The 26,601-nt window shown below is 43.3% G+C and overlaps 1 protein-coding gene and 1 long non-coding RNA gene across 10 annotated transcripts; one reads left to right on the top strand and one right to left on the bottom strand.

The window, feature by feature from the left end:
• Positions 1-79: 79 nt before the first annotated feature.
• LOC108701217 (rhomboid-related protein 3) lies at positions 80-22,585 on the bottom strand. Of its 9 annotated transcripts, none has more exons than XM_018235548.2 (9): positions 21,253-22,585; positions 18,331-18,354; positions 12,379-12,537; positions 9,509-9,733; positions 8,378-8,529; positions 5,791-5,903; positions 3,856-3,956; positions 3,217-3,277; positions 80-1,312 (listed from the first exon to the last, which is right to left on the bottom strand). In XM_018235548.2, exons 1-9 carry the CDS (start codon positions 21,367-21,369, stop codon positions 1,023-1,025), a joined length of 1,242 nt encoding a protein of 413 aa, XP_018091037.1. In that variant the 5' UTR covers positions 21,370-22,585; the 3' UTR covers positions 80-1,022. The 9 variants fall into 9 exon arrangements, with proteins under 9 accessions (XP_018091037.1, XP_041433265.1, XP_018091038.1 ...); XM_041577331.1 differs by having other exon boundaries at positions 21,245-21,380; XM_018235549.2 differs by lacking the exon at positions 18,331-18,354.
• LOC121398291 lies at positions 22,544-26,601 on the top strand. The gene is made up of 2 exons (XR_005964224.1): positions 22,544-22,678; positions 25,988-26,601. It is a non-coding gene; the product is annotated as an uncharacterized LOC121398291 (long non-coding RNA).

Consider the following 26,601-nt stretch of genomic DNA (forward strand, 5'->3'; position numbering starts at 1 on the left):
AGCCACACAACTTGTTTCACATCCCTGGTCTCAGTTTTGTTGCTCTGTTTGCAATGTGTGGAATAAGTGACCTGCCGGCTAGCATTGGCAAAATAGATTTAATGAGCATCATGTAATTATTGCCAGTAAACAAAATATGTCTACTATATAGAGCAGTACAAAAATATCAATGGCACATCCTCTGTGGCATCAAATTGTGCAGTGATATGGTGAAAGTTCCACCATTGTACTGTGTGGGTAACCCCAGCAGCGAGGCATGGGTTTATGCCAGGGAGTGTTACAGTGTGTGTAATTTCTAGTGCTGCCCTGTGGGCGGGTATCCCCACACTGTAAGAATATAGCGATATTTTGACTTGCATAATGCCAGCTCAGAGACACAACTTAATGGTATAAGCTCCAGTGCTGTGTCTGTAGTTCTCCCACCATGAAGTCTGAGCCAGTGGCAAGTACCATCCTTCAAGCAGAGCAATGCAGAGGGATTTATGGGATTATGGTTGGCTCACTGAGTGTTCCCAGCAAATGGAATGTCACTTAGCATGAGATATAGGCTGTGTGGATGGGTAGGGGTGGTTGTGGTACCATTGCACACACAGTGTATGCATTAAATGGGCAGAGGAAGGAAGTGGGACATGGGTAAAAACACCTTGACCTTACTTACTGGGCAGATATATTTATTACTGGTGTTAAAACCCATGCATTGCCCTAGCCCTGTTTCCTATGGACTCCCAGTAGGAAACAAGGCTAGGAGTGGAACCAATGAAATGTAACTCCTCCTATTGCATGAGGTGTCTGCAGGTGTATATACTTGTGTCTGCTGGAACCAATGAAATGTAACTCCTTCCTAGAAACTGAAAATTGGAGCCATACATCTGCTTGCTGGGGCTGGAACCAATGACATGTCACTCCAGTCCCAGAGTCTGTACAAAAATATTCAATGTGCACTGAATCAGGAGAGGTGGCTGATTTGCACAATATTATCCATACTTCCACCTGAATGCTTGTGAATACAGTGGGGTAGCCACTCAAATCCACGGAGGCTTCCTTGGAGCAGTGGGCAGCCTCACGCCAAGGAGACTGAAAGCAAAAATGTTCCACAAGATGGCAAACGTCACAAAGAAAATGTAGATGGCAAGAAAAATCCACCAGAGAGACTGGTCCTGAAGTCTTTGCTCATAGTTCCTAAGGATAACAACCCCCAATGTGATGCCAACCAGCACTCCCCCAAGGTGAGCCACAAAACTGGGGTGAGGGCATGGGGGGTATGAAGACGGGTAGAACCTCAACCAGACGGCCCGACCAAATTCAAAGCTCACTGTAAGGATAAAGCAGAATGAGGGCAGGGAACATGCATGATATTCTTACCTTGGGCTTTTAATTAAATGGGAACATATCAATACTTTGTTATACCTTCAGAACAACGAATGCCAGGGGACCTTTTTTTATGCTTCAGAGCTGGGTTTTTGTTTTTTAAGACTAGTATTTTACATGTACTGCATACAGAATACAAAGTTAGCTACCCAAGTTTGGTTGGGATAAAACCTATTTGTTTTAGCCCATGCATTTTAATAAACAGCAGGGCTCACAGAATAGGAAGGTTCCCTAGAACAAAAGCAGAGTGGGGGTATGGTGGGATAAATGGAGGAGCCAGAAGCCGACAGTGTTAGGTCGTGGGCGGGGAGAGCAGAAGGAACCACTCAACTCTAACTCGCCCATGATCCGAAGATTTGATGTGGCAGCCGGCCCGACGCACATGTCCCGCAGGTTTTGGGCTGCTCTGCACTAACACAAGAAAAGCCAGGCTTCAGTCCTCTATCAGGTCAGCCTTGCTGCTGACTGGTTCCTATACTACAGTGCAGTTTGCTAAGAGCCGATGGCTCCCCTGCTTATCCTGGGAAAGGAGGTAGTCGGAAGTGGAATAGATGGGAGGGACTAGTAGGATTTTTTAAGAAATTTTCAAGAAATGAGCCAGAAAACACATTTTTTTTTAGTATTTTCCTTCTAAGAATGTAATGCACTGGCACATTCTTGTTTTTCACGCAATATATCTCCTTTAGCACATAACATGGAAATATTTTTGTATATATAGTAACTATCGGTGCCTTGGGCTATCCTAGATTCTGCCCTGTCATTCACTCCTCATATCCAGTCACTTATTAAATCATGTCACTTCCACCTAAGGAACATATCCAAAATATGATCATTTATCACCCAAGATGCTGCCAAAATTCTTATTCACTCTCTCATCATATCACGTCTAGGCTACTGTAACTCTCTTTTAATTGGCCTTCCCCTCCAGAGACTGTCACCTCTCCAGTCCATAATGAACACTGCTGCGAGGCTCATACACCTCAGCAACCGCTCTTCCTCTGCCTCGCCATTCTGTCAATCCCTGCACTGGCTTCCATTACCTTTCAGAATCAAATTCAAATGAATGACACTGACTTTCAAAGAACTTCATAACTCTGCCCCACCCTACATCTCTGAACTCATCTCTATATACTCACCCAACCGCTTACTACACTCCTCTACTGATCTGCTACTCAACTCTTACCTCTCATTACCTCCTCACATACTCGCATTCAAGACTTTGCAAGGGCTGCACCCCTCCTCTGGAACTCTCTCCCATGGTCTGTCCGACTTTCTCCCAACCTTTCTGCTTTCAAGAAATCTCTTAAAACACACTTCTTTCGAGAAGCCTACCCTCACTCTGCTTAACTACCAAATGCAACACCACATACAGTACCACATTTCTCACCCACTTAATTCGATCTTGCCCACTCCCACACCTTGTGTATTACTCCCTTCCCTTTAGACTGTATGCCTATGCATAGGGCCTTCCTAACCCTTTTGTACCTGTATTGATTGTGATGTATGTAACTCCATATGTTCTATGTATATAATTCATGTGATTTAGTTGTACAGTTTTTGTACATTTACTTTACAGTGCTACGCAATATGTTGGCGCTATATAAATCCATTTTAATAATAATATTCCATTCAAGTAAGTAGTGGATTCCTGTCCTACATTATACAAAACTCAATCGTACTGTCCAGATGCCATTAACATGCAAACTCTAACAATATCTGTACAACGTTATCAGTAACACTACCAGCAGTATCGCACACATGCTGACGTATTAAGCAACTGGCATTGGTTAGCTCAATGGAAAACAATGCTGTCACTAACACAAGTCACAGCTGTGGCTCATTACTTACTACAGATCAGTGCAAAGGCGGTACGCAGCAGCTTGAACTGACACTTCATCCCTGACCAGTTCTGAAAGAGGGAAAAGGGAAAATTGTAAGAAATAACAAAAATCCCCCCATTTTACTGTATTGCTAACCAATCTCCCTTTGTTACTGACTATGAGCCCTCTGTTGCTGCCTTGCCTGAGCCCTCCATGCTACTGACCGCATCTCCATGTTACTAATACCCCAGTATTAATGATTAATGCTCTCTGCTAATGACCAATTCCTGTGTTGCTGCCTTGCATTACCCCTTTGTGTTTCTAACTTAATGACACCCCCATGTTACTGACTGATAGCCAGTGTCGTAACTAGATATTACTGGACTGGATTATTTTTCAGGCTCTCAAAATGTCTAGACATTGACCTGTTTTACCAATATTTATTGGAATTCTATATGAATTAGGGCCTCAGGGGGCCCCTATACCTTGTTTCTGACATCCCTGTGTTACTGACTGATACCCCTGTGTTATTGACAAACTCTTGTGTTACTGACTGATTGACCAGTGTTGCTGCCGTGTTCAATCCCTCTGTTTTTGTAACCATGTGTTTGTGAGTGAAGGTTCTGTGTTACCAACTGATCACCCCTGTATTCACATGAGATCTTACCATGACAATATTAGCCAAATGAGCAGAAACAAGGGCATACACTCCACCAGAAGCTCCCACCACAGGGGCACTCATATCTGCAACTGACACAGCCAGCGACCCTTGGAAAGACAGAGGGTTTTCAGTTAGACTTTGTCCATAATATAGGAATTCAATAAGTTGGCCACATAACAGTCCATCAAAGTCAACCTTCCCAAAATATTCTAGAAATTGGGGGTGGGTGGGAGTAGTCTCAATTGAGTAGATTTAAGACCTTAGTTGCCATTTGCCAGTCAGTGGTTTGGGGACTTGGCTGATTTGTCTCAAATAATATACATTTTCTAGTGTCAGGTATACAGGCTGAGTATGATATAATTTTACTTTTTGGAATCGGATATGTGTGTGTATAGTCAAGGGTTGCACATCGGATTGCGGTTAGTGTGGTACTATTATATTATAGTAATGTTCAAGTATGGGAAAACACAGGCCCTGGGGCCAAATAGGTCCTTAAAGTCTACAGCCTGTGCTTTCCTGAATGAATAGATGGGGAGCCTTAGTGGCTACTACTTGAAACTCATAGGCACCCTGCACAGCCTGTAGCTTGTCTGACACCTCCCCTCATGCCTCCCACCAGCAGCACTTTGGTGGTAACATCAAACAAATACGATCAAGAGTAAGGCACCAATATGCTGTTCTGAGCTAGTGGCTCTGCCAAACCATTAGAGAATATGGGGGTTTCTACAACCCCCCCCCCCTCCCCAGTGCTCTCCCTGCTGTCTCACTTGGCATGGAACTATATAACCATCCCACAGCACAATCTTTCTTTTAATTAGATATTGATCACCTGCCACTGGTTATGTCTCTGCCTATTCAAAGATACCTGTGTTTCTCCAGAGATAAGATGCTGGCTGTTGGTGGATATGCTAACCTCTCAGCTCCACATTCCCCCCAATTGCTCAGTGGGAGGGGGGTAAGTCCCAGGGAACTCTGATGCTCACATGGTGTATGATTCCCAGGACAAAATGCAATGAATAGGCTGAGCAGCGAAAGGGCCATCTGTTGTACCCTGGGAAGAGGTAAGACCATTCTAAACTGTTTAGAAGTGCTGCTTAAAGGGCATGTAAAGGCAAAAAAATAAAATCCCATTTTTACTTTCTTTAATGAAAAAGAAACCTATCTCCAATATACTTTAATTAAAAAATGTGTACCGTTTTTATAAGAAACCTGACTGTATGCAGTGAAATTCTCCCTTCATTTACTGCTGTGGATAGGAATTGTCAGATGGTCCCTAACTGCTGAGCAGGGAAACAATCATACGTATGAACAGCTGGGGGAGCCCCTGCATTACTTCCCAGCCATGCAGAACTCTAAGCAGCTTTGTTTATGACGATCCCTAAGCAGCCCACACTGAGCATGTGCACAGTCTTAAGGTGGCCATAGACTCAAAGATCCGCTCGTTTGGCGACATCGCCAAATGAGCGGATCTTTCCCCGATATGCCACTAAACTGCGTGGCTATATCGGGGGTAATTCGAGCGTTCGGCCGTCGAATTACGATGCGCCAAGCGGCTTCGACGGGTCGGTCGGGTAAAAATCCAACCTTCCCGATCGATATCGTGGCCAGATATCGATCGAGATGACCCGTCGGAAGCCCCCATACACGGGCAGATAAGCTGTCAAATCGGTCCAAACGACCGATATCGGCAGCTTTATCTGCCCGTGTATGGCCACCTTTAGTCTTGCAAAGATTTTTAACAAAGTCACAAGATGGTGACCCCCTGTAGCCAACTTTGAAAGCATAAATTATTTGTTTGATTAGGCCTGTGGTGCAGTAAGTTCATGTTTATATTTAGTATACAAAATACAGCATTTCTAGCCTTATTCTATTTTAGACTTTACATGCCCTTTAACTGCCATCCCTCATCCCTTTTTATAGAGCTGGAGAGCAAAGCTTTACCTGCCAGTATGCCTGCAATGTACACAAAACTGATCCGCAGAGCACCATGCACCATCTCTAGTGGCACCCCAACCAGCAATTGCAGGGCCACATTCACCCCCAAATGTTCAATCCTAAAGAGAAAGCAAAGTTACAGAGGGAAAACATTTACAAAGACAAATATATAGGGGGAGGCACACACCATTGCACTTACTTATTCTATTCTGATGATCATGTGGTCAGAACCTGTTTAGTAACATTCTCCACTTTTCTAACCACCACACATGAGCACACACACACACACACACACACACACATGCCCAAGCACAGCTGCAAACCAGAGTCCCTTTAGTACAGGTCAATTATACTGTACAATGTTACTAGCAATTCTGCTAGTTCTGGGCCTAGGATGTACCATTTCCCTATGGCTGTAGCTCCCAGTGCAACACTTAATTGTAACACATACAATACAGATATACAGAGCCATGTTTTACTGGGCTGCCCATGGATACATTTCTGCCATGTTCCTTGCTAAAGCTTAAAGGAACAGTAACACCAAAAAATCTAAGTGTGTTAAATAAATGAAAATATCACGTACTGCACTTGTAAAACTGATCTGTTTGCGTCAGAAACACTACTATAGTTCATAGAAACGAGCTGCTGTGTAGCAATGTCGGAAAAAAAGGCTGTATGGTACAGGTTAAATAGTGGATAACAGATAACACCATTATGTTCTACAGAGCTTATCTGCTATTTGCTGGATTATATTCGTATTACTTTAAAACACTTTAATTTTTTGATGTTACTGTTCTTTTAATTGCAAGATGATTTTCTGATATACCCCAATTCTCCTAATGATCCTCCTCTATTCTGTCCTAAATCTACTCTACTTTAAGCTTCCTTATGCTCTTCCTCTGCTGTCTTCTACACTGCCCAGATTCTTCTCATGCTCTACCTCCACTGTCCTACATCTTCTCTCTCTAATCTTCCTAATGATCTAATGATCGTCTTTACTCTGTCCTTTATCTACACTACCCCAAGCCTCCTTAGACTATTGCTGTAGTTTGTCATTTATATTCTCTACTGAATTCTCCTAAATACTCTACTGTTATACATCTACTCTAACTTCTCTATTATCTATTCTACCCTAAGCCTCTTAATGCGCATCCTTTGTTGCCTTTCTTTTACTCTGCCTCAAGCCTCCTAATGATCTTCCTCTACTGTGTGCTTCATCTACTCTGCCCCAAGCTTCATCCTATTGCTCTACTTTGTATTTGTCTACCTTATAGTTCAACATTCCTGTGTTTTATCAATCCGTTATTTAAGTGGGTAGCAAAATGTCCTGTATTCAATTGCTCAGATCCTCATGTAGCCTAATCCCTAGCTGACTGTACCTGCTTTCCTCTCCAGTTAACCCATTCTGAACATGCCATACTGCCATTTTCTTTCTTAATATCTTAAAATTTAGCTGTACTCCGCCCACTATAATCAGCTAGTTTTCCCTTGCTGATTACCCTATTCCACCAACCCTTTCTTTCTGTATCTTGTTTATACCTTTGCTGCTTCCTTTCACACATCTGATTCTCCATCAGTTCTGTCTCTTTGTCCCAAGCCCCATTAATTTCATATAAGCACATTTACGCAGCAAAGTATATTACATTTCTCTCTTGCTACTGTATATCTCCCTTCCTGATGTAAACTTATGGACAAAGGACAAAACAGGGAACTGCATAATATAGTGCATGGCAGAGCCCCTTAGAGATTTGCCTTTAGCCCTCCAGCTACCAGACCCATAACCAACCCAAATTCCATAGGGGAGCAGGCTGAACAATCTTGGAAAGTGCTGATGGTGAAGAATCCACTTTAGGTGACCTTGGGAGACCTTCCTTCCCAGAGCTTTTCCAGCTGCAGTATCAGTATGTATATATATATATTTATTTATTTGTTTTTTCCAACACAGCATCATTTCCCACAGCTAAATTCTTGCTGCAGCAAGTGAATTGCAAATGGTGCTCAGCCCAGCACTACCTTTCATACAGTCCACAATTCTACCCCCATCTGCCTTTGTGTTTTCCCAGCAGGAAGCCCCAATGCCACAGACGGGAGAGAGTCTCAGCCTAATGTGTGTGGCACCACCTGCTATTGGCTCCTAAATCTAGCCAGCAATAAATCTCATTATCATTACTGGAGAAGGGGGGTCTTGTCTTTATACTGTCTATTCTTTCCATGTAGAAAAAGATAGTGTCCCTTAGAGAAATGCAACTGCTGCAGAGCCTCAGAATATGCTAAATACAACGTGCTTATAAAGGCCACACACGCTGGACAATTGGTACACCCCCTAAATCCCCCCCTAATTCTAGGAACAGTCCTAATTCCTAAATTAATTTCTCTTACGCATCCCACTGCTAAAATAAAGTTATTTCACAAAAAATGTTGCTTTTTTGTGCGCAGGTGTCAGGTTGTAGAAACTGGACAAAAACTTACTGGATCATTTATTTCTGATCTACTAGGATTAATACACAAATACTAATAAAGAAACCATTTCTACATATAGTGGCATATTCTCTGGCCAGTTTAACTGTGCTGCAGGGACACCAATGATACTCACCCAGCATGCATAAACATGTAGCTGAGATATCGCCAGGCTTGAACACGAAGTTGTGGGTGGTATACTAATGGGTTGCTCTTCAGGTACCCGGGATGGGTGGCTTGCAGAACAAATCTGTCCAGGACCAGCCCATAGTAGACAAAGAAAGCAACCTGGGACAGAATAACATATTAAAACATATAACATATTTAACATAACATATTTACACTAAAAATATGCTACCACCTTATAGTATTATTTGATTAAACATTCTAAAATGTTTAATTTTTTTAGGACTTTAAGTATAATCTACGCCCTACTGTAAATTATAAGGAAATTAGAAGTCGTTGAGGGGTTCTGTGACCATATAAAGGCACAAGGCTGCAGGCTGAGTTATACAGGGAACTTTGAGGATCATTTTAAGGCATAATTTACCTCCCTACTGTCAATTATAAGGATATTAGACCTTGAGGGTCAAATAATTTTATACAAGGAACGTATGACTTCAAATATCCTCACATTTTACATCATGGGCTACATTATTTTTTGCAATACACAAGTGTAAATGAGTCATATGCAGAAGTGACATCACTAGGCACAATTTTTAAAGATATATTGTACAGGTCACTCATGACTCTTGTGTATTATAGAAATATTTGGGAGGTGCAGGGTATCAAACCATGCCCTGATCCCTACATTTAAAGGGGTGGATCACCTTAAAGTAAGAATGGCCACGTCTAATCAATTTTTCAATGCATTATTTATTTTCTATAGTTTTTTTAATTATTTGCCTTTTTCTGACTCTTGCCAGCTTTCGAATGGAAAATAAATGCTCTGTAAGGCTACACATATTTATCGCTTTTGCTACTTTTAATTACATGTCTTTCTATTCAGGCCCTCCCATATTCATATTCCATTTTTTATTGAAATCAATGCATGGTTGCTAGGGAAATTTGCAACCAGATTGCTAAAATTGCAAACTGGAGAGCTGTTGACTAAGAGGCTAAAAAAACACAAATAATAAAAAATGCAACCCAATTGTAAATTGTCTCAGAATGCCACTCTCTACATCATAATAAAAGTTAACTCAAAAGGGGAATAACCCCTTTCATTTGGTTAACAGATGCAAAGCAGCAGTTTCTATGGACTTGCCTCCACTATTGTCACAGTGATGATAAACCAGGGTGGGGGGCATCCTGTGTAGTTATCGTAAAACCACTTGCGATCAATCTCGCGGGGTAGCGTTTCGTAGGCCATGTGGCGGATGAGGCGCTGGGCAACACTCAGACCTGACTCCTCCAGAAGGCCCTTATTGCACAACCTACGGTTCCCCTGGAGAATGGCACGCCGAAAACTGTTGGATCGCTTGTTGCTCATCTGAAAGACAAACAGAGGAGTATATTCAATTATGGATCTTAGTACCGGAACTGCTCTGTGTCTGCCAAACTGGTATTTTGTCAAAAGACCTACAAACTGGCTCTTTAAATAGAACAGGGGCTGTTGTATTCATATTTACTTATTTAATAACAAGTTAGAGCAGCCAGCAACTATGCAACATGACTGAATTGTTTAGATTATACAGTGTAAATGCCAGCAATAGGCACATCCAAGCTACAGCCCATAAACTACATCTCCCAGCATGCCCAGACAGCCAGTGACAGGATTGTACTGTATTGGTTCCATTAACAGCTTTGTCCAACCTGGAACGTTTATACAGTTCATTTAAATATCTGCTCCCTCTGAATGTAGAATTCTTACAGAACATTTCTGCCACATTCTGTCTGATTTTTCAGCCTTTTCCAACCTTATAGCTATTAATAGAGCAGGAGGCCTGGGGTGAGTTGAGGAAGAGAGCAGGGATGGTCACTATTCTGTAAGGAGTATGGCTCTAACAGAAGACCGTTCTTGCACATATAATTATGTTCAGTATATATGTAATCGGCTCATTACTGATACCTACAAGGTGATTAGTGATAAAAGCCATTTTCATTTAATAAAGCCGAGCTGCTGGAGCTGTTATTTTGCACTCAATAACAAGGAAAGAGTGGGCGAGATTCCTGTGCCATGCTCAGCTGGCAGAGTACAGAATAGAAATGAAAGCATCACATTTTTGTACATAGAAGTGATGGCTCTGTTTGGTAAGTGGTACACGCATATACTCCACACTAACAGACAGCTTTAATAGGAGCCACTGTGTCAGTCCCACTACTCACCCCTGGTTTATGCAAGTGAAATTAGACAGGGGGTCTGCACAACCCTAAAAGAAGGGTAAGTGCACTGCTGCCATCTGTTCTAATTAGTTCATAGGTGAAGCTCAGAACAAAGCTGATTCTAATAGAAGAGCACTGACTCATCTTGTTCATGTGACATGTAGCAGCTAGCCTTCCACTAATTTACCCTCAGGGTCCTTCTTCCCTGTATTCCAGGGATCCCCAACCTTTTGAACCCATGAGCAACATTCAGAAGTAAAAGGAGTTGGGGAGCAACACTAGCATAAAAAATGTTCCTGGGGTGCCAAATAAGGGCTGTGATTAGTCATTTAGTAGCCCCTATGTGGATTTTCAACCTACATGTAGGCTATATTTGGCAGTGCATCTGGTTTTTATGCAGCCAAAACTTGTCTCCAAGCCAAAAATTCAAAAACAAGCACTTCTTTTGAGGTCACCGGGAGCAACATCCAAGGAGTTCGAGAGCAACATGTTGCTCACAAGCTACTGGTTATGGGTCACTGCTATTCTATTAGGCCCTACCCCACCTAGGATTGCCACTTGGTAGATATATTACTGTCTCTGCCTGTAAAAAATTATACTTATATAGCCAAAAACAATAATATCGAAGAAGGATAAAAGTGAACCTTACCCCCCTCTAGACTAGTGCCTACCCTACCCCAAACTCTCAGCCCATCCATCCTCTTCCAAAGAGAGACAAAGATGACCCCACTGTGTTATACAGCTATAGCGGAAACCACCTGACATTCTTATACCAGTGAGGAATCCTAATTCACTCACAGGCTACACTTATGAATGGGGAGACACCATCTTCTCACCCATGCCTAACACAGACCAGTCCTCAGCCTAGTAAGGCCACAAATCTGTACAGAGAACTGACAACAGCACGGCAAGGTGAAATCCCTACTCCTCCCACATACCTATACTGCTAAGAGCCAACAAGTAAAATAGAGCCCCAATAAAAAATAATATCCCTGTTGATGCATGGATTCAGTTAGGCACACCCCATTATTGCATATATGCCCATGATCCTCTCTAACCCTGCCTACTTCCCCACAATCTCTGCCCTCTTCATAAAATTGCATCACCCCTCTGCCATGGGGCCCCTGAATGGATTGCCCCTTTGTAAGTGGACCTATGTCAGATACCATGTTTAGAGTTCAGCAATAGTTCTTGATCAGTAGGTTTTATTGGCACTGCTGCTAGCATATGGGTTTTGCTGGGTGCCGCAGGACATTTTGGCAGAGGCAAACAATAATGACTACAGCGTTGCACATGCCAGGGCTATATTGTGCGCACATTCTGTTTGATAAAGAGCTTCAGTGCCTGTGGCAGACGCTTGGCTGATGGGGAGACAGAAGGAATAATGTCATTGTAATTGCTGTTCTTCTCAGCTGTGAAGGCTGCATTCTCAGGGAAATTATCTTTATCTCTTTCTCCGTCCTTTCCAGTCCCATGAACAGTGGGGGCAGAGGCACTTACAGACACAAATAGATGGGAGGCTTGCATGACTCCCACGAGCAACCAAGGCACTACTGGGCACATCCCTTACAATGGCTACCATGTTCTCTGTTTGGCACATGCAAAGGTGGGCTGCATAGCAAAGCAGCACAATTATGGCCACCCCAATGGTAAAGACAGAATAAAACAGGGCTGTGATTTGGCTGCTATGTTACTGGCCTGATAAAATACAATACTTGGTGCAAACATTATTAATTGGGGTGTGAGCCCATTTATCAGTAGGCCCTGACCATCAAGCACATTAGCAAAAGAAGCAGGACAGCATTTTCTCACCAGATTGATAAAATCCTGGTAGCCAATCATCCCATCAGCCTTACTGTCTGCCAGAGCGAGCAGGACGTCCAGCTTGTGTGGGTCCAGATCTGAGCCGTGTTTGTGCAACAAGGTCCAGAACTGCTGGGTGCTGATATAGCCAGTGTTCTTGGCATCAAACTAGGGAAAGGGCAGAGACAAGTGTGAAAATCATCATATGTGCCCTTTACTGCTGTGCCAACGTTAAGAGGATAGTGCTAGTAAATAATGACCCCCTTTTATATTCCCTTTTCACGCATGCAGACAGAATATTAGTTCGTTGTCAATTGTTTTTTGTTTTGTTTTTTATATCTAGCTAGCTAAATCAGAGCAGGCATACCTAACTAGCAGTGCTGTAGCTGTAAATGAGTGATTCTGAGTGTAAAACCTCTGGCATAAAGCAAACCAGAATGGCTGTTTTTGCCAGAAAGTACTTCATACTGTTTACTTGCACATGTGAAGGATTTGTTTTCACTGACAGTGTCTCTACACTGAACTCTAAGCACAGACAGTGCCAGCTACACTCCCCAGTACAAACCTGCATAGTGTTCCATACTACAATGCTGACAAACCAGAAACACTGGGTGGGATCATAAAGATCCAAACCTGAGTTTGCTGCTGGCAGCTTTCTCTACATGTACTCTGTCCCACCCACGATAAACATACCATGCTACACTCATACTGTAACTATCTATCTGTCACCTGGCATTGGCAGCCATGGTGCAGAGAGCACTAACCTGCTAGTTCTGCTTCAGCCCTAGAAGAAAGAAAGTAATCTGGAGTATGAGAATTCCCTAACCCCAGGCAGAATGTGTGAGCATGTGGGGTAGGTTACGGCTTCCTATTAAAGATGACCCCATTCCCCTGTAAGACATCCTGCTGGGGGAATACAAAGCCCCCCATGCTAATGGGCACTGACACAGGAGCATTTTTTGCCCCTCATTAGTAGGTTTCTTACTGGGAGTGGATAGCAATCTCTACATCTGCTGAACCAGAGGAACAGTAAAGTGTAAAACTGCCCAATGTACCAGAAGCATGGGGAGATACAATAACAGCCTTCATGGTCCCTTGTCACTGCAGGAAAAGTCAATACCCAACACTATATAAAATGCAAATTGTCCTGGAGTGCACCATTACCTGAATCATGATGTGGGATGTGTACAGCCAATTTATTATAATTATTGTAACTGGTCTGATGCTGCCTCACTGATGTACTATAGAACTGCAGGAGACGGTGGCGCTATATTTATGATATTATAACTACAGTCTCCATATAGAGGTACAACTGCTTGTACAACTTAGTCTATGCAGAGCTGCAGGGGTGGCGCTATATAATTAATAAAGTCACTATATAAATGCACAAATGCCCCATATTCCAATTGCAGCCTCCCCCTCTCCCAGTACTCTGGCCTTTTTTCTGGACCCCTGCGCCAAACCCCATAAATTACACAGACAAACAAAGGACCATTGTGTTGGTGCATGTGATGACCCCTCAATGCCCCAAGCAGCCGGCAGACCAGGGTAAAGTGCCCTGAATGAGATGCACCCAGATGGCACAGACACTTAACCCCCCCCCCCCAGTAAAACTCAATAATCCCTTTATGCAAAGGAGGTGGAAACAAGCGAGCGACAAGATCTTTAATCTCAACACAAAGAGCCTTTCTCTGAGAAATCCCCCAACAAATACAGGGCAGCATGCCCGTTCTACCCAGGCATATTATACTCATGGCAAGGGGAAGCAGGTGTGAACAGCACAGGGGCAAATCCATTCTTCTATTCATTTAAATGCCCTTCTCTGTCCAAAGCAAAGAGATTAGGCTACGCAAAAGCTGCAATATGCATCTACTTTTTTTCATCCAGCATTCCCACTGCTGTCCCATGGGTAATCTCCCCCCATACTCCTTATAAACTGTACAGTTGCTGAACTCTGCCCCCGAACAATAAGTTATATCCTCATTCTGTACTGATTACCATAGGTATAAATACAAATATACAGAGAAGGAATGTTAAGACTGTTCAATAAACTGCCTTTAAAGAACTGACCCACTGAGTAAAGCAAACAGAACTACTACATAGCCCCATCTGCTGGCTGAAGTAAGGCAGGATGTGGGCAAGCCCATTGGTTGCATCTCTCTTGGGAGTATTTTACACACCTGTAATCCATCTGATGAAGATCACATTGCCCTTCTATAGGTTGGAAATGTATGTAAGTCCCGGTTGCCTGAGGCTGAGCACACATACCCCATTGGAAAGCTGTTGAACCAGGAGATGTTTCTGCACAAATAGTGAGGGGCACTGGGTTATTGAGTTGCTAGGGACAGATGAACCAGTCTTTGGTTCAATTACGGAGACCACAGATCACTGGTTCTGTAACCATCAACCTTCATAATGTGCTCGGGGGCACCCAAAAAGCATTTGCTACACCCTCAATAAGCACTCAAATAATGAAGGCAGCCACTTAGGCCAGGCCATGGCTTATTATTAGGTTAGCACTAAGATACAGCCGATATGTTATGGTTATGCAAACTGTTTATCTATGATCACCAATCAAACCTTTGCTATCATTACTCTAACTGCACCAACCCAATTGCAAGTTATGAATGACTGGCTCAGGAGTAACCAAACAACTAGTTTCGGATTAGGCCAAACCCTGAATCCTTTGTGAAAGATTCAGCTGAATACCAAAACCATGATACAAATCAGAACAAGGAAGGTTGAAAGAGAATTGTTTTTTTTACTTCATTCTTTGTGTGATGAAAAATCAAATATTTGGATTTGGTTCACCAGACAATCCTGCTGAAAAAAAGCTGAATACCAAACAAAATTCTGCATTCTGTGCATCCCTACCCAAAACCTATGGTTCGATATGGAAAGAGAGCAGCATTTATAGGGAAGGGGCTCTGTGGCAACTCATAGGGGTGCCAGTTACCCCCAGTCCTTTACCATTTTCCATCATATCCTGCACTCACAGAACCAGCAGAACCCTTGCACTCTTGGCTAGTGACCTTGTAGCCTGTGTGCTTTGCTAGTGACCTTGTGGCTAAAAATTATCTCTGGCAGAAGCTTTAGAGTGGTTTCATGTGAGACTATTAGCCCCCATTAATAATTTTTCTTCTCATCAATATACACACATTATGGTACAAGGATTGTACCCCTGTTCCTGGTGCTATATCTACCCACAAAGGACCAGGGTATGGTAAAAATGCCAACACAATCCCTCTGTGCACTATGGAAGATGCACAGAACATTGCCAGCTGCTCAGACACCTCTGCAAGCCTGTTTGATCTATAAAAAGCCCGAGATGTGAAATGACAAAATGACGACATCTCCGGATCTGACTCCCACAGTCTGCTGCAGCCTGGCCCAGCACAAGCACCATGGCACAACACTACTCCCCAGTAGTTACCTGAACTGATCCTCTGCTGGGAACCCCTAGGCTAAGATCTGGAGGGTTATACTGGAGCCCTAGCACTACATGTTTCTCTTACTTGTTCATAACAGCACATACCATAAGTGGTTACAAAATTAAGCACACTCTTTGAAGCTGCTGCCGGCCTGCGGGGGCTCAAATCCATGCTTGGGGTGCCCAGTGTGAAAGTCACCATACGTAGAATTTGTAGGTTTATGTTCTAGAACTATAATATCGTGGCCATGTATTTATGTCTAAAACACAATGGATCAGTCAGCTAAGTCATAGACTGAATAAAGAAGGAGGCTTGATCCCCCAAAAGATTGAAAACCACTGTTCTACATAACTTCTTAGCCTTTTTCACTGTCAATGTCACCTCTATAGAGCGGCTATTCTTTGCAAAATCTTGGGGGGTTAACATAGCATTGCTGTCAATAGCTTTGTAGGTGCTACAACCAGCGGGTTCTGCACAAATGAAAGCACACAGCGAAAATGGTGTTTGTTTAAAAGAAATGCAGTGCCCAATCTATACCCATACATCTCACACTGCAGACCCACGTCTCACTGAGGCACATGCTCCCTCCCAGCGTCTGGCATTGTAATGCCTCTGTGCACTTTATAGCACCGCTGACCGTTTGTACCTCTGGCACAGCCCCAAAGCACATAAACTTGAATTGTGATTATTACTCGGAGCTGCAATGAGGATACACCATGCCCTGAATCACTTCCCTCAGCTCACTGTGAGCTGGACCCAGGACTACATTAAATATCAGTGCTTCTTTAGACGCACAAGAGAAATATCTACTGGTATGAATAACCCCCTGGGGGTTATTCATTCCACATTCCACTGTTCCCGTCTACCTGGCAGGCTGAGGCACATGTGTGCAGACCCCAATCAGAGATTTCCTTCCCAGGCTGCTGTGTGGTCTCTATAAAGGGAAAAGCTGTGCCCTTAATCACAGCTGGCAGGGACTGTATGGAGACCAAAAGGATTCCCTTATTTAACTGACAGAAGCCCTGGCTCTGCAAATTATCTACCCAGCTGCTCTTTAATTGACTGGAAAAACTATTCAGTGCATCCCTTCATCTGATCCCAAGCCCCTCGGCCAAGTGGGACATGTTTCAGAAGGGTGGCTACTTGAAGGCACGGGGGGTGCAAAGGGCCAGTGTCCCTTTCTGCATGCCAGTTGGCACTCTATGATGGAGATCATGTAATAGACAGTAAAAAACCTCCAGGCACGGGGGGGGGGGGCGTAATAGGGTAAGGTAGGGTATTTCCCTGTATGGAAAGATCTGAATGCCATTGAATAGGGAAGAAAACAGTAGCTAGATTATTTTACAACAGTGGAGTATGTGACCACATTATGTGCTGGGTGGATCCCTGGGAGATATATGAGAGGGCATGGGTGCTGTAGGAATGCCAGGACTTGCCTTGCATTGTTCCAGGGCACTGGGAGACAACACTTCTGGATTTTACACCATTCTGCCTGCTGGTTGCTATTCCTGAAATGCTATTGCCCTGGCGACTCATTTTTGACAATGGCTGGAATGCTAATGATTCAGAAAAACCCTTTATCTTGTTCCACATGGAGACAACAGTCTGTGCCATTGTATTGGGAGTGGTGCGGGAAGCAGTGTCACATTACAAAGGCCCTTAACGGTGTTCATTATTTAGCAAACAAGTATGATGCTGGCAAGAAGAGCTCTACGGGGCCACACGCAAGCCCAAAGTGTCCATCTAAGCAGCACATTAGCACTTCCAGAGATTTGTACTGGTGAGGGCTGAAAGAAAATCCAGCTCCAGAAATGGGCATGCACCCAACAGTACAGTCTCCCAATAATCCATATCACACACAACATATTCAGGTACAGGTCTGGGTGTCCCAACAGAAGGCCAGTCAGGATCCACAGAGAGTCTTCAGATACAAAGACTCATCCCAAACATTCCAAATCAACAGGCACGTTATCATGTGCCAAACGGAATGTCCAAATGGAATATAAGGAGCATAGTTCAATATACAGTCAGTGCCCAGGTTACGTACAAAAAAGGGTCTGTAGGTTTGTTCTTACATTGAATTTGTATGTAAGTTGAAACATATACATTTACTCAAATGCAACAAGACAGATGTCTTTATTTTTACCTTTATGTGCTCTGCAGTAGACAACACATGCTAGAGGGGATTGGGGCAGGTGGTTGCTAATAAAGGCCAAGGAAACCATAGTACATTATTGTAATAGCCTCTGTTTGTAAGTTGTATGTAAGTCGGGTGTATGTAACTTGAGGATTCCCTGTAATGATTTCTATAAGACTATGTGCAGCAACTCACCCATAAGCAAGGGAAAGTAAAGGAGTGGAAAAGGTAGCTGGGGCTGGGGGCAGATACACATAGTGCAACAGAGAGGAGAAACAAGGCACAAGAGTAGAAGCTATATACAGTATATATTTATAGATATATAGATATAAACAGTTAAGCACATAAGAAAGATAATTACATGCCATGACACCCCCAGACCATGGTACATACCTGATCAAACAGTGATTTCCAGTGCTGGTTGGAAGCAGGGAAAGTAAAGAAAAAAGATAAATGGAGACAGTCATATTGATATATATAAATATATATATTAAGGCTGTCCTGAATGGCACATGGCATTTCATTCTGAGCATTTCCTTAGGAAACCAATAAATAATTAACGGGGTTTTGCTTTGCTGACATAAGTGACCTTAGTATCATTTTCATTTAAAGGGACAGAATGCTTGTAATTTACATTCAAACGATAGAGAAAAGAGAAAGATAAAGGTTCCAAAAGACAGACACAAAGACAGGCACATATGAATCCTGGCTGCTGCCCACCAAGATACATGCACCTCCAGGTTCATGATCACTTCCCAGGGACAATAAGTATACACTCAGGTTCAAGCAAATGTCTCACAACGCACATGGCAGATCTGTACCCCCCAAGTTAAAATCCTAATTGAAATATACAGCACTGCTGGTTGAGATGCCTCTGTCAAGTTTAGCTAGAAGAGTGAGAGAAATCAGAAAGCTTGACTGACATAGAGGAAACAAAACCATATGACTTTTACTAGACAAACCTATATGTGAATGACAGGGGAGTCTCAATTTGGAATGCTCTGTTATACAGATAGCTAGAATCTCAGCCATAAATCAGGGCATTGGTAACAGAAAGGAATTGTGGCACTGTGCATATCTAATCCAAGTCCAAACCCCTGATCCAAGTCCAAACACACTTGACACTGGGAGGTGGTATTTTTAAAATGATGCTTTGGGGGGGGGGGGATTTTTGAGGATGGAGAGAAAGTGATATAGGAACAGGCATGTATAGTGCAGCTCCATGTACATTCAGTGCCAGAATCCTCCAGCCTCCAGATACTATCAGATAGGGATGCACTGAATCCACTATTTTGAACCCCCGAATCCTTTGTGAAAGATTTGGCCGAATACCGAACCGAATCCGAACCCTAATTTGCATATGAAGGGGAAAATGTTTTACTTCCTTGTTTTCTGACAAAAAGTCATGTGATTTCCCTCAACGCCCCTAATTTGCATATGAAAATTAGGGTTTGGATTCGGTTCGGCTTGGCAGAAGGATTCGGCCGATTTCGAAATCCTGCTGAAAAAGGCCAAATCCTGGCCGAATCCCGAACCGAATCCTGGATTCGGTGCATCCCTACTATCAGACCTTACATCACTGATACTACTAGCTATCCCATAACCCAGTCCTTGAATGCACCAGCCAGAGAGTACCGGGCGAATAATATACTGTACAGGAATTTGTTTATAAAGGCATCGCCCCTACAACACTGATACTCGCATCAATTTCCTAACTCAATGCCTGAATACACCAACACACAGTACCAGGGGAATGCTGTATTTACTTACATACCTAAAAAGCTATCAGATGCTACATCAGTGATACTGCCAGCAATTTCCTAACTCAATGCTTGCTGAATGCACCAGCAAGACATTTCTGGGGGAATGATGTATATACAGTATGTATTTATTAAAGTTATCAGCCCCCAGAACTAATATTTTCAAGAATTGCATAGCACAATGCCTGAATGCACCATCAGGACAGTACTAGGGGAATGTTGTAATAATATATAATTCAACCTTCCAGCCTCTACAGCCCTGACACTCACAGCTATTTCCTAACACTGACCCTAAATGTACTAGCCAGACAGTATTTGGGGGATATTTTACTTATAATTATGTAGCAGTCCCTACACTACTGAATTCTGAATTCAACACCCGAGAAGAACATCAAAAATGTTGTCGTTGTCTATAGAGCACAGTGTCGGACTGGCCCACCGGGATACCAGGAAAAGTCCCGGTGGGCCCAGGTGTCAGTGGGCTCTCATACTGCTAAACATTTGGCTTATTTCACGGTCATTCCATATTTCTATGAGAACAAAGAGGCTAAATAGATAGAATAATGGATTATAGTATGTAAAGAAAAGATACTAGGAGAATAGAGGTTGGGTGAGGAAAGGAAGAATAATAGTACTGAGAGTGGGCCCCTGGTCTAAGGTTTTTGGGTGGGCCCCTGGTCTAAAGTTTTTGGGTGGGCCCCTGGAGTCCCAGTCTGACACTGATAGAGCAGTTCAGTTCATACATCCTATGGAAGAAGTGGGTTATACTGTATGTGGATAATGTTTCAGGGCTGCCTTTAGAGTAGGATGGGGAGTTAATGTGCTCTAGGTCTCCTAGCACAAAATGCTTTGGGGTAATGCTTCAAATGGTACAGTAATAAATCTAAAGGTCACCATAGACGCGACGATTCTTCTTGCCGAACGACTGATTTTAGGGAAGCCCGACCAATCCTTCGAAATTATCGTGCGGTTAGTGGGATTCGAACGATCGTACATCTTACGGTTTTTCGGCCGACATCTGTCAGGAAATTGATCGGCCAGGACGCCAGGTCAAAAAATCTTTGTCAGTCCCAGTGCAAACTATCTATGTTTGCAGGGCCAAGCAGGCAGCTCCCCTTTGTTTTCCTGGCAAATTGGTCTTTTTAGTTGATGGTCAATTCGTACGATCGTACAATCGTTCTGAGAAGATCGTGGTCTCGCGATCAGGATCTGATCTTTTAAAAATCTCAACATCTATGGCCAGCTTTAGGAAGGGAATCTTCCTACCCTCTGTGGTAACTACTAGTAACGTTTTCTAATGAAGTAAATATGTGCCTGGTCCAACTGAGAAGGAAGCCAGTGTTTCTGAGCACGGGGAAGTGGGGAAGGAGTTACTGCATTTAGAAGGGCACGAGTAGAGACTAAAGACAGCAGGGGAAATAGCCGTGGCTGCAACTGACAGTTGAGAGTTAAAAGGCAGCAGCCCTCTCCTCCAGCACAGTTTAGCGAAACTTAGTAAATAAATAGTATATAAATAGACATAGACACTTAGGTAGAAGGAACAAAACCTATTTACGTCTTCCGCAGCCATTGGCAACGCATCCACTGACTCCAGGACCTCGATGTGATCTGCTTGGGATCCGCTGAGCACTGCGGGGGATGAGCTGTGCCCGGGATCATTCAGCTCCCCCATCCTCGCGCAGGAAAGCGTTTGTCGCCGGCGGATTTCAGGAGCGATGGCACAAGTTCACCCGGCAAAGTTTCAGACGTGGTACAGTCCGAAGCCCCCTTCCTTGTGGCAGTCGCGTGAAAGCCACAAATCTCTTGTTGTTGTTGTTGTTGTTGTCATATTCCTCCTGAGGAGAGATGCGCGGCGACTGGGGGAAAGCGAAGAGGCTCCATATCCATCTGCGCCGCTCCTCACCCTGCGGATCTGTCAGGGAGGGGGGAACATTGCAGGACTTTCCCTCAGTCAGGACAATTGCACTGACATCATGGTTCTCTGACGAGGATCCCGGGAACGAACCTTTTTCCGCCAGAGTCGAGCAATGCAATGACTCTCAACTCTCTTCAGGGAAAGGCTATTGATTTCACGGTGTGGGGAGAAGGGCAGGGAGCCGCAGCTGTTTATTACGCTTCTGTTCTGTGTTGCCCGCAGCCCACCCAATGGGCGGATTCTGCCACTATCACCGCTATGGGGCTAATTATGTTGTGCCGGGATCTTCTATTTCTCACAGGAGCACTGAACACATGCAAACACTGGCAACAACCCTCCTGCTGCTTATAAAGAACTGCCCAGTTGCCCCTGAACTTTATAGATATAACTCATGCCCTGAAGCCCACCCACCAGCTTGTGTTTAGTTACAACTCTCTGCAACCTCCAGACACAATGCAACACCCCCATCACTGACTGGTCTACTGAGTAAAGCAAGGCCAGCACCTATGTCCCCTATAACTAGCAGGCAATTTATATACAGACATAAAAGGCTGAACTTGAGGGACTTGTGTCTTTTTTCAATCTAACTTACTATGTTACTATACAGCCTCCTATCAGTAGAGGCAAATAGCTCTGGTGTATTAGTAAGACAAAAAGTTAGTAGAGAATTGAGCTGCATGTTGGTGGTGGCTATTCTCAATTAATTCTCAATTCTATGTGAGCAGCTCAGCCCCCAGACAGCTTAATCAGCATAGGAGCCAAGATGGGGGCCATAGGCATACAAAATGTGGGCAAGGATCAGGAGTGGTGTCTGCAGTTCAACAGGGGCCATCCTTGACTCCTGACATTAATGAAGGGAACATGCTGGAGGGATACTCGCAACTGTCACTATTTGGTTGCCAGATGCTGCACGGCCAGTTGGGTGCAAAGAAGACCGGGAGCAGGAAGGATGGAGGGGACGGGTTGTTTACATTACGTATGTTCTTCTGCCCTACCCAAGCACAGTCTGAGCAAGAATTTATTACACATGTACCAGCTGACTGTCTCATTATTGGCTGAAATTGAGGTAATGGGTGGGACACCTGCCACAGGCCCTTCCCACAGATCTTGGTTAAAGGATCTCACATTCCCTGTGTTAAAATTAATCAAGGCAGTAGACAGCAAGAAAGAGGGGGCAGGATCTTGCAGAGTAATTATATTTGCCTCTTAAGGTGGCCACACACGGGCAGATTAAAGCTGTGGATATCGGTCCTTTAGACCGTTTTGGCAGCTTATCTGCCCGTGAGTGGGGGCTCCCGACGGGTCCTTCAGATCAATATCAGGCCAAAAATTAGGCGGATATTTATCGCGAAGTTCGATTTTTTTCCGCAATCCAGGACCGCATTGGCTAGTTGATGCGGTTCTGCGACTGGTCGGCTGTTAGTGGGCATATCAGGTTAAGATCCACTTTTTAGGCGACCTTGGCCACCTTTACACGCAAACAACTCAACTCAGGCATGCGGTGGCATGTTTCATCACTAACGTATTAATGCCAATGATGGGTTCTCCTAGCATATATATGTGTGTGTGTGTTCCAAGGAATGACGCACTCCAGGACTTCATAGTGAGATCAAGCAAAGTGAAGTTTGTTTGTCAAATAAACTTCACTTTGCTTGATCTCATTATGAAGTCCTGAAGTGCGTCATTCCTTGGAACACGACTATCTGCACTATATATGACAGCACCCAGGCAGTAAAACTCTGCTGGATTGGAGTGCACCACAGCCTGAACTGTGTATATATACAGGTATATATATATATATATATATATATATATATATATATATATACACTCCAAAAAGCTGACGCACACCAGGATTTTTCTTCAAAAAATGCTTAGTTTATTAGATCGACGTTTCGATCCCCAGAGGGATCTTTATCAAGATCCCTCTGGGGATCGAAACGTCGATCTAATAAACTAAGCATTTTTTGAAGAAAAATCCTGGTGTGCGTCAGCTTTTTGGAGTGGATATACAATTTTCCTGTACAGCACCTAGGTAATTGTTCAAGCAGTGTGTGCCTAAGCCTTTGTACATATATTTATATATATATATATATATATATACACCCAAATACCAAAGAAACCGCACTCCCAGGTCTTTTAATGTGAAAAAAAATCAAATCATATTTATTTCCGACATTTCGGCTCCTAACTCAATGGCGGAACTACCGGGGGAGCAGGGGGTACGAGCGGGCCAGGGCCCGCACCCCCTTTATTCCCCCCCAGGCAGCTCACACGCCACTGCCAAATGCGGCCAAATACGGCCGTACGGAGGGGGCGGGGCCCGGCTGCGCGTCACGCACCAGGGCCCGCCCCCCTCCAGTGACGCTACTGTCCTAACTCAAGCTGATTTGAGTTTCAAGATTTGATTTTTTCACCTTAAAAGACCTGGAGTGTGGTTTCTTTGCTATTTGGATGTATATTATATAACCTGCACTCAGGCGTTTGACATATTTTTGGAGTACTCCAGGTGGATAGTGTTGTTATGTGTATATATATATATATATCATATAAAGGCACAAGGCTATTATACAACTCTGAGAAGCACTCCTAAGGTTAATGTACCTCCTGTCGGGCATAAAATCTGCACATCTATGGCCAGTTTAAGAGAATACAGAACATCGGTACTTACTGTAGGTGATGTTATGCAACTTCTAAATCTGCACTGCCATCTAGTGACTGCTTTGAACCATCCATCGAAACCAGCATAAGTACTATGTCCCAGTACAAAGAGGACAAAGTGCAGAAACATGGGGCTTTGTGCAAGTTTTTTGCAATTTGCCTTGAAACAGAAAACGAGTTTTCATGACAGGCCTGGACTGGTATTTTAAGTACAGGCCCAAATAGTTCCCCACAGGCTTTCTGACTTTCTGTGGAACCTCACAGCAGCCCTTCTGGCATTTGCCAGAACCCACAGATTGCCAGTCCGGATCAGCTTCATCAATTTAAAGATGAATCCAGCAGTTACAACTGTGAGCTTATAAGCACCAACATCAGTGCAGTTGCCTGTGTATATTTGGTACATTACCAGACCATTTTTGAGGTGAGGTTATCATTGTAGTTCTCACTCACTAATGATACAACACCTGCCAGTGAATAAAATGAATGTTCAGTACACCACATTTCCCCATCTCTATTCAAACCTTTATCATAAGTCTGAATACTGCCCTAATCAGGATGCAATGATAGATGTAACCAGGACAACAGATCCAAAAAGGTACAAAAATGGCATGGTAATACCTTCACCTACTGAAGTCACGCATTTTCATGCTACTTCATCCTGGGCAAGTGATTGTTGTCTTCCCAGCTACAGAACTCTGATTCCCTTTGCTTCCTGCTCCTGTTTGCACATGAAGAAGGAAACTAGATTCATTTAGCCAGGGGTAGTTCGTGATGGTGGTGGAAATTTCATCCAAAGGAATCCACTGCCTATAAGCACTGCTAGTGTTGGTCCACTGTCTCCAAAAGCCTTGGGGACATGGGCGTCAGCAGAAAATTTTACAGGGGGGGGGCCTTAAGGAAGAAAACATATTACACAAATTACTTGCACCCATATTTTGGTTTCCACACAAACCTAACAACAGCTTTTCTATAAATATATAAAGTAGGAAGTGTTGCACATGAATAGCAAACTCCTTGTTTGCCAGGACATCACTTGATCTTTTCAACTTTTTTAGCACAATTACTAGCCAGTGGTTTGTAGAATGTTATTCCCTCTAGAGATCTAGTAACAGCTGGATACATACAGTGAAGCCTCCATTTTACATACCCTCATTCTAAGTTTTCCCATATGTTATACCATTTTTTGTGGTCCCACCAATATATAATGCATAATACAGATTTATTTTGTTTAATAAATACCAAAGGATGTGGTTTATATTTTTGAGCTTTGGCAGTGATATAGTGCCTTGTATGTTGTGCATTTAACTTCTTTCAGTCATATATAAACTATAGTAGTCTTTCTGATGCAAACACAAAGCTTTTACCAGTGCAGAGCAACATTACATTACTTTGATATACCTTCAGCTTTTGGTGTTATTGTTCCTTTAAAAAGAGAGGAGTCTGAGGTACCATAAACTGAGGAGTGAGAGTTGAAGGATTTATGTGCCTTGCCTCTCATAGGTCTCTGCATCTTTCAGGGCTGCGGTTGTAACTTGATTATTCAGATATAGGATCATTTTGGGTTTGCATGCTTACTGTATATGCTCTGATTCTATAGACTGAGTGAGGATTACTAGACAACTGTTATAGTTTTTGCCCTAAAAAAATGTTACTGGCACTAGATATTGACTCTAGGTTTTATATTGAAAATGTATTGTATTATTTATCTCTGCAGGTCAGTATGGTGCCCCACATCAAGGAATGGCCGACTATCATCCTGGTGTAATGCCTCCCTATGGACAAGGACCCCCCATGGTATCAAGGTGGGCCCCCTAGGCCTCTCATGGGGATAAGACCTCCTGTAATGTCTCAAGGTGGCCGTTACTGATGTTTCTGCACTAATAAATAGATTTGGAGATTAAACCTTTTCTCATATTGTGCTGTGTATATAGCCAAGCTTCCGTCACTTAGATCTTCATTGTGACTTAAACGTGTCCCCTACATACCCGGAACTTTTGGACATTTTGTTTTACTTGTGGGAGGGTTATTTTTATTTGTGGGAAATAAACCAGGAATAACCTTGAGATTGCAATTTATACTGTATGGCTTCTTTTTCATGTTTTATCTATGTTTTTAGAAGTGGCATATAGCAAATGTGGTTAGTTTAAATGTGAAGGCGCCAAATACCACCTTAAAGGCAAGTTCTGTAATGTTACTTCGCTCTCTGCATTATAACGCCTTCACAGCATCCTAGGGTGCTGTTGGACTTTGGTCCCCAACAGTGGTTGGTGAGGGCTGTATCTGTTGCACCTAAGTTACTGTATTTAGGTCTCTGACTCCCCACCTGCT

Source organism: Xenopus laevis, chromosome 9_10L (assembly GCF_017654675.1).
Source record: "Xenopus laevis strain J_2021 chromosome 9_10L, Xenopus_laevis_v10.1, whole genome shotgun sequence".
Classification (NCBI taxonomy): domain Eukaryota; kingdom Metazoa; phylum Chordata; class Amphibia; order Anura; family Pipidae; genus Xenopus; species Xenopus laevis.

What these genes read in the sequence shown, in the direction of transcription:
- LOC108701217 (XM_018235548.2), bottom strand. Translation starts at nt 21,369, where the DNA reads ATGGGGGAGCTGAATGATCCCGGGCACAGCTCATCCCCCGCAGTGCTC. An exon ending in CATTGCAGGCATACTGGCAG is followed by an intron (nt 3,957 to 5,790) that starts GTAAAGCTTTGC and finishes TGTCTTTCCAAG; the next exon opens with GGTCGCTGGCTGTGTCAGTT. An exon ending in ATTTGGCTAATATTGTCATG is followed by an intron (nt 3,278 to 3,855) that starts GTAAGATCTCAT and finishes TCCCTCTTTCAG; the next exon opens with AACTGGTCAGGGATGAAGTG.